The following is a 12,346-nucleotide window of genomic DNA, read 5'->3' on the forward strand; positions in this document are numbered from 1 at the left end:
GAGACGGATGCGGCGAAGTCTGGAGGTGGGAAAACGGCGAATCCGTCGGCGGCGCTCTCTGAACAACTCGATGCCATAATCGAGTTCTCGGCGAACAGGCGAAACATCGCTGGCGACCTGAAGCAGAGACTCCTCCTGCTTCGGAGCACCATTGATGAAGCCACAAAGGAGCACGAAGAACTCGTAGCTCGGGTGAAGGCGGCCGAGAAAGCGGCCAGGACCGGGAGGGCGACTGCATCTAAAGAGGTGCAGACAGACGCCCCCTCGTTCGCGTCGGTCTGCTCCACGGGGCAGGTCGCTAAGCGAACGAGGCAGTCCCCGGGGGAAACGGCCCCCGGGAACACCAAGAAACGATTGGTCGTGCTACTCCCACGGGAACACACGCCAACCGGTTCAAGGTCCACCGCGGAAAAGGCACAGGTGGAGGCTACGGGCAACCCTTGGACTACCGTAGAGGGTAGGAAGCGTCGGGAAGGTGCGACGCGACAGGATGGCGGAGCAGCCAGAGGACCAAAAAAGGTCAAAAAGGCGCGGAGTAGGGGTGATGCCCTCATACTCAAGACGGATGGGTCGAAGTACTCAGAAGTCTTGAAGAAGATGAGGGGGGAAACCCAGCTCAAGGATCTGGGGGCGGATGTGCGGAGTATCCGCCGATCTCGCACTGGCGAGATGATACTTGAGCTCCGGAAGGACGCCAAGAACAAGGGGGCTACCTACAAAACGGTAGCCGAAAAGGTCCTAGGGAAGGAGGTGCAAGTGCGGGCACTCACCTCAGAAGTGACTCTCCAGCTTAAAAACCTGGACGAAATCACTGAGGGGTGCGACATTGCACAAGCCCTTAAAGCGAAGTGCGGGGTGGAGGTGGCTAAGGAGTCAATCCGCCTCCGCAAAGGTCCGGTGGGGACCCAGGTAGCTACCTTCCGACTACCGTCGGCGGACGCTAACCTGGCCCTGAAAGAGGGCAAGTTGAAGGTCGGCTAGTCTGTATGTCTTCTGGGCATACTACAGCAACCAGACATTTGCTTCCGGTGCTTCGAGGGCGGACATAAGTCCTGGACCTGCAAGGGGCCCGATAGGAGCCAGCTGTGCAGGCGATGTGGAGGTGCAGGCCATAAAGCAAAGGACTGTGGGGAGTCTCCCAAGTGCATGGTATGTTCCGGGAAACGGGACGCCAAGCACTTTATGGGAGGCCCCAGGTGCCCAGCCGGTAAGCCGGCTGCGAAACCACGGGCGTAAGGGTGACGCATCTGAACCTGAACCATTGCTTCGCGGCTCAGCAGCTGCTACACCAAGCAGCCACTGAGTCGTTGTCGGACATCGCCGTCATATCGGACCCCTACCGCATCCCTCCCGGAAACGGTAACTGGGTTGCGGATAAGTCCAGATTGGCGGCCATATGTACGACGAGCAAGTTCCCGGTTCAGGAGGTTGTCTCAACCTCAGAAGAAGGGTACGTAGTTGCTAAGGTGAACGGAGTGTTCTACTGCAGTTGCTATGCTCCGCCACGTTGGTCTACCGAAAGGTTCACCCAGATGGTCGACCTCCTATCCATGGAGCTAACGGGCCTAACGCCGTTGGTGGTGGCGGGCGACTTCAACGCTTGGGCTGTTGAGTGGGGAAGTTGCTTCACGAACCAGAGGGGCCAGATCCTGTTGGAGGCTTTTGCAAAGCTCAACCTAGATCTGGCCAACGTTGGGAACAAAAGTACATTTAGCAGAAATGGTGCGGAGTCGATCATCGACGTGACGTTCTCCAGCCCAGGACTAATCAAGAACTGGAGGGTAGACGATGGCTACACTAATAGCGACCACCAGGCGGTCTGTTTTAGTGTAGACAACAACGAGAGGCGGCAAGCGACGGGTAGAGCCAACACTTCGACCGTTCGCGGGTGGAAGACATCGCACTTTGATGCCGAGGTATTCGAAGAGGCAATGAGAAGGGAGCGCGAGGGGGGCAGTTGGCTCCGCCCGACTGCTGACCAACTAGTTGCTATGCTATAGCGGGCGTGCGACGCCACCATGCCTAGGACTCGCCAGCCTAGGAATGGAAAGCCACCGGTTTACTGGTGGACGGACGCGATAGCCGACCTTCGCAGTGCGTGCCTCCGTGCAAGACGGAGGATGCAGCGTGCGCGAAACGAAGAAGAGAGGACAGAGCGCCGCGCAGCATTCAGTTCGGCAAGATCGATGCTAAAGAGTGCGATAAAGGCCAACAAGAGGGCCTGCTTCGATAGGCTATGTGCGAGTGCCAATACAAATCCGTGGGGTGACGCCTACAGGATCGTAATGGCCAAGACTAAAGGCGCGCTGGCGCCTGCAGAGCGATCACCAGCGATGCTGGAGCGTATCATCGAGGGACTCTTTCCACGCCACGAGCCAAGTCCTTGGCCTCCGGCGGTCGAGTCTCACGTCCGACGTTCCAGTATCTCAGACATAGACCAGAGATGGTCGGCCAACTTGCCGAGCATCCAATCCGTGAGCGACGACAGCCGTGTCGAGGCAGGGGAGGAGGCAAGGGTTACGAATGAGGAACTCATCGTGATCGCCAAATCCCTAAAGGTGAGCAAGGCACCGGGACCGGATGGTATCCCTAACCTGGCGATCAGGCTGGCGATAAAAACGGCCCCCGGGCTGTTCAGGGCAGTCATGCAGAGGTGCCTGGATGACTGTCTCTTTCCGGACAGGTGGAAGCGGCAGAGACTGGTCTTATTGCCGAAGGCTGGGAAACCGCCAGGGGACCCATCGGCATATAGGCCTATGTGCCTGCTGGACACCGCGGGCAAGGTGCTTGAGAGGATCATCCTCAACAGACTGGTGAGGTACACGGAGGGTGTACACGGTCTGGCAAGTAACCAGTTCGGCTTCCGGAAGGGCAGGTCCACGCTGGACGCAATCTCTTCCGTCATCAAGACGGCGGAGGTAGCAATCCAGCGCAAGAGAAGGGGAATACGCTACTGCGCAATCGTCACGCTCGACGTGAAGAATGCGTTCAATAGTGCCAGTTGGGACTCCATAGCGCTCGCGCTCAGGAGCATCCATGTACCGGTGTCGCTGTACAAGATTCTGGAAAATTATTTCCAGAGTCGAGTACTTGTTTACGACACAGAGGAGGGTCAGAAGTGCGTCCCAATTACCGCAGGAGTTCCGCAAGGTTCTATCCTGGGCCCGGTGTTGTGGAATGTCATGTATGACGGAGTGTTAAAACTCAAGTTCCCTGTAGGGGTTGTGATCGTCGGCTTTGCAGACGACATAACGCTGGAGGTTTACGACGAGTCTATCGAGGAGGTCGAGTTGACGGCCGTGCGCTGTATACGCAAGGTCGAGGACTGGATGCGCTCCAGGAAACTGGAGCTCGCGCATCATAAGACGGAGGTCACGGTTGTGAACAACCGTAAATCGGAGCAACAGGCGGTGGTCAGAGTCGGAGACTGCACCATCACCTCGAAGCGATCCCTGAAGCCCTTGGGGGTTATGGTGGACGACAAGCTCACGTTCGGGAGTCACGTCGACTATGCCTGTAAGAGGGCCTCATCGGCTATTGCAGCACTATCTCGTATGATGTCCAATAGCTCAGCGGTTTATGGCAGCAAGCGAAGACTTCTTGCCAGCGTGGTTTCGTTCATACTTAGGTATGGTGGGCCAGTGTGGTCCAGAGCGCTAGGTACTAACAGTTACCGTGGTAAACTGGAAAGTACCTACAGGCTCATATGCCTGAGAGTTGCGAGTGCGTATCGTACGGTGTCATACGATGCAATCTGTGTCTTGTCCGGCATGATGCCTATCAGCATCGCCATCAAGGAGGACAGAGAGTGTTTCGACCAACGTGACACAAGGGGCATACGAGGTACCAGAAGGTCATTCTCGATGCTCCGCTGGCAGCGGGAATGGTCCAACTCCACAAAGGGCAGATGGACGCACCGACTCATACCGGAGATATCCGGCTGGGTCGGGAGACGACATGGTGAAGTGAACTTCCACCTGACACAAATCCTGTCAGGCCATGGTTGTTTCAGGCAATATCTGCACAGGTTCGGACACGCGGTGTCCCCCATGTGTCCCGAGTGCGTGGAGGAGGAGGAGACTGCTGAGCATGTCTTCTTCGTATGCCCCCGTTTCGTAAGAGCGAGGAGCAACATGATGGCTGTGAGCGGGCCTGGCACTACTCCGGACAATCTAGTCCGGAGGATGTGCGACGACCCGGACATCTGGAACGCGGTCTGTGCGGCCGCTTCTCAGATTGTTCTGGAGCTGCAACGTGTGTGGCGGGTCAACCACCAACACGCCAGTGGTAGCTAATTACCAGTCTCCAGGTAGTTGGAGGGGTTTTAGTGGGTCGGGACAGGGATAAGTAGGTGTCTGGGGGAGTGTAACTACCCCAGCATCTCTCCCCTAGTCTCATCCCCACACCCTGAGTTCTCTTCTCAGGTGTCTGTTTGCAGATTTCCCCGCCACCTTTAAAAAAAAAAAAAAAGCATGGAATATGAATATTTTTAATATTTATGACAACGTGGTTTAGGAACGGCTTCTAAAAAAATTCTAGATTCAAACACAGATAAGCGCAAAATAATCATCAGATAATATTTATATTACATTACATTATAAATAACTTTGAAGTCACGCTGACTTAACACGTGAAGGGAGCTCGAGAGAATGACAAAAATATTTTAATGGTTAACAATCGTGTGTACCTATATTACCAGATATAGATTCAATCAGAATGTCCGCCGCTTGAAAATCGGATGCAACGTATTTTTTTCAATTAACTTTTATTTTACTTGATTTACAGATGTAGCGATGCCTGATGTCAATGTGCTTGCTCCGTGCCGAATAGCCAACTTCACGCTCTGCCAGATTGATAAGCTTTTGTTGTTGTATTTGAGCATCAGTGCTTGATCAGTTTCATGTAGCTCGAGCAAGAATCCTTTTAAACCACATAGCCTCTTGGGCTGCTGTTGATGTTGTAATCCGTTCTGGTGGTTCTGAGGAAGGACTGTACTGTATGTGACCAAATAATTAGAATACTTGCCTGGGGAAAGGCGCTCTCTCTGGCTGCGCCTCGTTATCGCTAATCCGCTAATTAGAAAATTTAGCTCGATAATCGCTAAACGTTAAACCCATGTTAGCGAAACTTTCGCTAATCGCTAGCTTATTAATACGTAGATTGTCACATGGCTGAATGGTGCCCACCACTCTTTGTAGAATGTACATTTGCTCGAGCTGGGTGCGGAGAGAGCGCAAACGATTGTAGTGTCTCCGAATCGTTCAATTTCGGATGTTCAAACACACACGTATTGCGTATTTTTCGAGGATAAGTTAATGAACAATCATAGGACGTTGACTCTATTTCAACTGCCTAAGAGCAAACCAACCAAAAAGTGGGTACCAGAATCGCTGGTACCAGAATCAATTAGTGGTTGATGAAAATGTATGGAGTTTGACAGCCACAAGAGCCCCCTGGTCTCATCTTCTTAAACCTGTTGACAGGGTTGGACTTCATCATCGAATTCCTGACCATCGTTGTAGTATATTTTATTTGGTACGCATACTGGCATTCGGTCATTGACTAAATACTGTGCATCTTTGGTTTTCGCATGATCTAGGTTGTCCTCGACTAGTACAATAATGCCTCGAGTGACGAAAGCTACTTGTTTTGCTGCATTGAATACTCTATATCATTTGTAGCGAATTATGCATCTCACTTCTGCCTTTTGGCCATGGAAACACAGGCCATCACCTTGGACCCGAATCGAGAATCACAGCTCGATTTCCGCTACTGTTGAATGTTCCAATCTTACCGTTTCCGTTTGCTACTGACTCCTTTCTCAGTTACATCCTTCGGAACGCCTCATCTAGTTCCAAAACATTAACTTCTTCTGATTTGAATTATATCGGTCGGTAAGCAAACGGTAGTTTGGAAGCAGATCGCTCGTTTCCAGTTGAAGGAAGGGGCATCGTTGCACGCCTATCTTCTGGAGTTTGAGAATCTGGTCCACCAGCTCCGGGTGGCCGGTTCGAAGCCGGAAACCTACGATCCCCTTATAACGGTCCTTGAAAATTTTCTGGAAAACAACAGACATACGAGGTGATGAAAACTCGGTTGCTGAGGTGATGAAAATTACACGGTATTCGCTGGAGACCAACGTAGAAACACAATAAGCTTCTAGTTTAACGGAAAGTGCCACGCCTGTGGCAAATGTGGCCACATGAGAAAGATTGCCCGAAGAAGACCAATGCCAACTGTAGAGTAGAAATGCTATAGGTACTCGAATAAAACGAAAAAAAACAATTCGGTGTCATTCTTAAAATTGGTTGAGAAACGAAAAACGGCTGTCACCAATAGGGATAAGGCACCATCATTCAATTTTTCCCATCTTCAGTGGCTGTATAGAAGAGACTATTTCATTCGCATTGGCTTCTATAAAAGAACGCGCGTTACCTGAGCGAGTCGATACGTAAATTGGATGCAGTACAGTACACATCGAGGGAGCAACGTATAGCGGAGCATTTCCTGCAGCAGTCAACAGTTAACACAACTGGTCCTTCACAGGCAAGCATCAAGCCCATGATAACCTACTAGCCCTTCGTAGGCAATAAAAGTTTTCGTGGGCAAGCAGCAGCAGTGTCATCATCGGCAACCAATAATTGCGTTACAGGACGAGCTGACGAATCAAGATCGGTTGTTTTCATGTCGGATGCTGAAGGCAACAGAAAGCGTAACAGCGTTAGAATAGAGCTCCTGTTGGATTCGGGGGCCAGTGACCATATAGTAAATTCGAAGCAACATTTCTCATTTGTTGAAATCTTGGATCAACCGGTGTACCTTAATGTGGCAAAGAGCGACCGAAGAAGCTAGTTCAATCAGCGGAAAGAGCAAGTGTGGTGTTATGATCCATGCAAAGAATGTCTCGTATGTCCTTATGTCTATGCAGAAGCTAGCGAAGGAAGGTGTATATGTTGTGTTCAACAACAAGATTGTAACGATGAAGAAGGTAGAGATGGTCGGTTTTGATGTTTTTCAAACCCGTACCCGACCCGAACCCGAATTTTGTTTTTCGGTCGAAACCCGAGCCCGACCCGAACCCGAAATTTTTTTATTTGTTCAAACCCGAACCCGACCCGAACCCGAAAAATTTATTTCTATGAAACCCCAACCCGAGATTTCATAGATTTTATAGCCGGGTTTCGGGTTTTCATACCCAATTTTCAATTTTCAAACCCGAACCCGAATTTTTTTCTCGCCAAACCCGAACCCGACCCGTACCCGACACTTTCAAAAAATTTCAAACCCGAACTCGACCCGAACCCGTCGGATACGGGTCGGGTTCGGGTTTCGGGTTTGAAAACCCGAAACATCTCTAGAAGAAGGACGGTGAAGTCATTGCAATGGCCAATTTAAGAGAAAATCTTTACGTTATGCAGTACAACGTGCCAGTGTGAGTTTGGCTAAGTCGGATTTGGCAAATCTTTGGCATCGTCATCTTGATCACACCAGTAAAGGAGGAATGACCACTCTGGTTCGTGCAAAAACATGCACTTAGTATAAGTTTCATCCCGTGGAAAGGTCACCGTTATTTTGTTACGTTCATTTATGTGATCGTCCCATTTTGCTAGGGTAACCTGCCGCGGAAGAAGTCAGAAGTGTTTGATATATTCAACAAAACTTTCAAAACTCACTGTGGACCAAGGACGTGAATACTGAGAAAAGCGAATCAAAGTCAAGCCAACCATAGCCTACTCACCACAGCAAAACGGGGTTGCAAAAAGACCCCCCAATGCCAAAGTCGCTATGGTATGAAGCTGTGTTGTCTACCGTGTTCATAGTCAACAAAAGCCCGACATCAGCCAAAAAACGTTACCTCAGCTGAATTATGGTACATAAAAAAGCCAAGCTTAGAGAAAGTGCGTGTCTTCAGGCAACCCCGTGCTCCCTTCGCACTTAAGTCAACAATCCGTAGTGAACGGGAGCGCGAATTCCCCTGTAACTTTTTAATTATCTTACCGGTTTTAGAGCAAGTAATGTAGGTTCTACCTCCTCGTCAGATGTCTTTGAAATATACAGTGAGATTGACGCCCGAGACTATTACCAAGCGGTGTAGGACGAGCTCGAATCCATGATGAGCAGCCAGGTATGGACGCTGATGGAATGTCCGGTCGGCGTGAAACTGCTGAAAACGAAGTGGATGTTCCGACTCACGAAAGACGAGACCGGGTGACAGGTTCGTTATAAGGCACGATTAGTGGTTAAAGGGTTTCTTCAACGCCGTGGTATTGACTTCGACGATACGTTCGCCCCAGTAGCCAAGCTGTCCACAGTTCGGGTGATGTCCAAGTCCAATTCGACGCTGCTGAAACTTGGATTCCGCAGATCCAATCATGATTACTGTCTCTACGTGTCTACCCTTGACGGCGATGAAGTTTATCTGGTGCTCTACGAGGATGACCTTTTCATAGTTGCCCGAAGCATTCGAGAAATTAAAAAGTATCTCAAACCCCCGCTGTCGATAACATTTCTAAGGTTCACTCGTTCGAGACGAAAAAGATAGAACAAATCGATTATTATTTACCTTCATAGTACCTTGTTGTCTTTATTTATTGCAATTCGGAAACATGTAATTTTTTAGTGTTTGTTGTTTAATCTTTTTTTCGCGTTTTTTTTGTCCGATCAGATTCACTTTAGCTATGTTGATGTCACTCACATGCACGCATTATTCGCACCACAGTTTTGCTTGTAAACTAGATGCAGTTGAATCACGACACATCGCACATGTCGATTTGGTGGTGCAGTCCGCTGAGGTGCCGCGGCCACATCACTCTATTAATATTTCGTCAACTCCGGTAGTAGTTAAATTTATGCTTTGCCTTTCAATGTTCGGTACAATAATATGTGGGTTAGTTTTCTTTCGTTAGCGTTTTTTTTTTCTATTCTGAGATTGAACGAATAGCCTTTTACGAATTTTTCTATATTATTTCAATATGTTATATACGCTTGGGTTTGGGTTTTTTTAGAGTATAGTTTTCTTTTCATTTTTTTTCTGCACGAGAGACCGACGATTTCACACACGATTCTGCGACTATCTTTGAAGCTTATTTTGTTTGCTTGATTTTAAACACTTTTGAGAGCGAATTAATTTTGCTGATCCTAAGGTAAACTTCGGTTGGATCTTATCCTTAATTTTCTTCTCTTAAAAGGATTTTTTCTACTATGATACGAACGTAAGTTCTTGCAAAGTTTATTGATTTCACTCTCCGGCGAAGAACATTTGGTTAAGATTTTTTTTTTGTAATAGCTACTTCATGTACTCTGACTAGTAATAACTAAAAGAATGAATAAAATTGATTTTATTGTTGTCTCAGTAGCATTTTTCCCGTCACGCTCGTTGAACTGTTTATATTAAAAACGAATTAAGCAACAAACAATTGGATTTATTTCAACAACTCAACCGGAATGTTAGTTCCGCTGTAACAAAACAAACTGAAGTTTTGCTTTTCTTCCTGTCGGAATTTTCTTTCATCATGTATAGTCTCTGTACTTAATCTAAGGATAAGTAACAATATTTGCTTGGGTGTATTATATAGCGCAAACTAGAATAAAAAAAGATTGCGATACTACGTGTTTCTCCTGCTGCTGCTGCTGGCGCACACATCCATCGAACAATATTCGCTTGGCGACTGTAACCTTTGCAAACAACTCGATCAAAACGAATGTAATATTTTTGTTTGTTGAGATATACATATAATAGATAGATGGAGTTGAGTGACCTGCTACTTACATGGTAATCGAATTTATCGCAAGTCAGGGTTATCATTAGCCTGTTTCTTGATTCTAAGCAATATGGTAGTGTACCACTGATCCAGCCGTGAAATGCTATCATATTCCTTAACCGCCTCGGTGAAACCATCCACGTTCTGCTCCTCCAGGTGCTCGCAAAGAGTCTGTAAAGTTTAAAAAAATGATAATTTGATTTAGAATCACGCTTAGCGCTGTTAAGCTTCCTCTCCCACCTTGACCAGTTTGTACTCCCGCGAGTCCTGGAAGGCAGGATACTGTTGGGCGTACTTCTCGAGTGCGTGCTGAGCATTCAGCAGATCAACGCTCAGGTGGCACAAGGCAGCGCGAAAGAAGTACTCCTTGGCGCTATACTTAAGCAGTGAGCTGTCCAAACAGGAACTGGCCACCTGCTCGTAGATCTGGATTGCCTTCTCGTATTCCTCCAGCTGGGCCGCATACTGTGCCACCTTCAGCATGCACTTGTTAGCCGAGCTAGTTGATTCCTCGCCCTTAAAGTAATCAGCCGCTTGTTCGTAATGCTGCACGGCGCGTTGCTAGAATAGAAAATCGAATTAACGGATTTTACAAATTAAGATTTGTTAAGTGCACTTACCAAGTCGTTAGCTTCATTTTCGTACATTTCGGCGATACTCTGATGATGTTTGGCCGCCAGTGTAAAGCGACCCATGTCGGTGTAGATGTCGATCGCCTTCAGCAGACAGGTAACCGCTTCATTCGGGTCTACCTGAAATTAGACATGAGCCGTTAATATTGTATAATTATTGATTCTCTTTGAAATATAGGAAAGCAAATTTGTTTGCTTCAATCTCTATCTCTACCAACTCTGGACAGCAATAAAAGCAAGAAGATTCAACGGCGCATTGAAGCTCGAAATTAGGCAACCCTCCCAGACTTTTAAATAGGACAAACAGAAAATCATCTTGAAGAGTCGCGAAAAGTTCATTCGGACGACTCTTCTGAATACAATTCTTCAAGTAATCCGAAATTTTTGAAAAGCATTACCGATCAATGAAACTATGTGATTGGATGATCAAGCTTCAAAACCAAGTTCAGTATTGTTTTTTTTTTACTCTTCTAACTCACAATCATGCACTTCAAAAATCACAACAGAAAAAGTTTTAACAAAGTGATAATGATTGGGTGTTTGACTGAGTATTTGTCTTAACCAACATACATAAAGCAGCGGAACAGATATAATTCCAGCTCCCAAGAACCCACCAACTGTAACAAATAAAATTCAACGCATTTTTATTGAAGACCATTGGATACTTAGCCTGAAGTTATCGCCGTAAATATCTGTAAACATATGGATCTTCCACTAAAAGCTTACCTTCTTGTAACAGTTGGACGCATCGACGTAGTTGGTGGCCGCGTCATGACGACTGCCGGCCTTGGAATGCAAGTTGGCTGCATCGCAGAAGGCGGACCCAGCTTGGGCCCATTTCTTTGCCATCTTGAACATGTTGGCCGCCCGTTGGTAACATTCCACGGCATCTTCGACCTTGTTGGAACCACCACTGTAAATGGGAGAAAAGGAAAAAAAACAGAAAATAGTCAGGCGTGAATGGCCAAAAGGTCACGGAAACTTGACTAAAACAACAATTTTTATTGATTCTCTTGTCTCATCGTAAGTGCGTTGAGACGATGATTAGCACATCTGCACTTAGTCACTTTTTGCTCAAGGGGTGGTGGCACTGGGAGGTGGAAAACAATCACTACCTTTGTTTCATTGCATATTGGACTAAATTAAAAGCAACGATACAGAAGGAACAATCCCGAATGCATCCTTCAATTTCTACTGCTTCGAAACTAGCAGCGTAATCAAAAACCAAACGAACATCCCAAATTGTGTTGGCCATTGTGAGGGCAGCAGAGGAAACCTACCCAAATAGTGACCCGAAAAACCCTTTCGATGAATTCAGCTTCTTCTCGGCTTCGGCAATCAGCTGCAACGCCTTCTGTTCGTTATCAGCCATTGTTTCGGTTAGTTTACCACTTTTTTACACGATTATCGCAGGATTTCACACAATTTTCACAATAATTCGTCCACTTTCACCAGTCGAACGAAGAACTTTTATTATTGATTTTTCCTCTAACGCAGTTTCTTGTGTCCTCGCTCGTCGATTGACAGCTTTTCTGCTGCGTCGAAAGAATTGGCTCTGACGACCAAAGTTGCCAATAATTTTTTTCATTAAACTGGAAGAATGCTGAAGAAAAAACTGGATTCTAAATAAATTTACAAAATACCGCTAAAATAAAATTGTGAGAGAGCTTCTTTGTGATGGTTATTGAATCCATTATAAGTTTCAAATACAGCGGGCATACATTTTGTATGCTTATATTTTGTTAAACATATAGACTGAAAAATCTCATTTACAGGAGCAAAATTTGAAATTGCGCCAGTTAACCAGTTAATAGCAAAAACAGAAAATAAAGCTTTTTTTATTTACTTTAACTTTTACAAAAGAACTGATGCAACGTTTTCCTACGTTACAAGTGTGAAGTGTAAATTTCAGTTATCTCTGAGTTTGCTATCTCTTGATATCTGATTATTCGA

At 46.9% G+C, this 12,346-nt stretch overlaps 1 protein-coding gene across 2 annotated transcripts; it reads right to left on the reverse strand.

Moving 5' to 3' along the window:
- Nucleotides 1-8,552: 8,552 nt before the first annotated feature.
- On the reverse strand, nucleotides 8,553-11,927 carry LOC129730373 (alpha-soluble NSF attachment protein). Of its 2 annotated transcripts, XM_055689661.1 has the most exons (6): nucleotides 11,674-11,927; nucleotides 11,120-11,306; nucleotides 10,382-10,513; nucleotides 10,002-10,322; nucleotides 9,770-9,932; nucleotides 8,553-9,675 (listed from the first exon to the last, which is right to left on the reverse strand). In XM_055689661.1, exons 1-5 carry the CDS (start codon nucleotides 11,763-11,765, stop codon nucleotides 9,783-9,785), a joined length of 882 nt encoding a protein of 293 aa, XP_055545636.1. In that variant the 5' UTR covers nucleotides 11,766-11,927; the 3' UTR covers nucleotides 8,553-9,675; nucleotides 9,770-9,782. The 2 variants fall into 2 exon arrangements, with proteins under 2 accessions (XP_055545636.1, XP_055545635.1); XM_055689660.1 differs by having other exon boundaries at nucleotides 8,553-9,932.
- Nucleotides 11,928-12,346: the final 419 nt, after the last annotated feature.

This window comes from Wyeomyia smithii, chromosome 3 (assembly GCF_029784165.1).
Source record: "Wyeomyia smithii strain HCP4-BCI-WySm-NY-G18 chromosome 3, ASM2978416v1, whole genome shotgun sequence".
Lineage (NCBI taxonomy): Eukaryota > Metazoa > Arthropoda > Insecta > Diptera > Culicidae > Wyeomyia > Wyeomyia smithii.

Bases quoted from the DNA above. Each gene is read 5' to 3' on its own strand.
- LOC129730373 (XM_055689661.1), bottom strand. From the start codon at position 11,765: ATGGCTGATAACGAACAGAAGGCGTTGCAGCTGATTGCCGAAGCCGAG. The intron at 10,514-11,119 runs GTAAGCTTTTAG...GTCTAATTTCAG, and splicing joins CGTCCAACTGTTACAAGAAG to GTAGACCCGAATGAAGCGGT. The intron at 10,323-10,381 runs GTAAGTGCACTT...TTTCTATTCTAG, and splicing joins AAAATGAAGCTAACGACTTG to CAACGCGCCGTGCAGCATTA.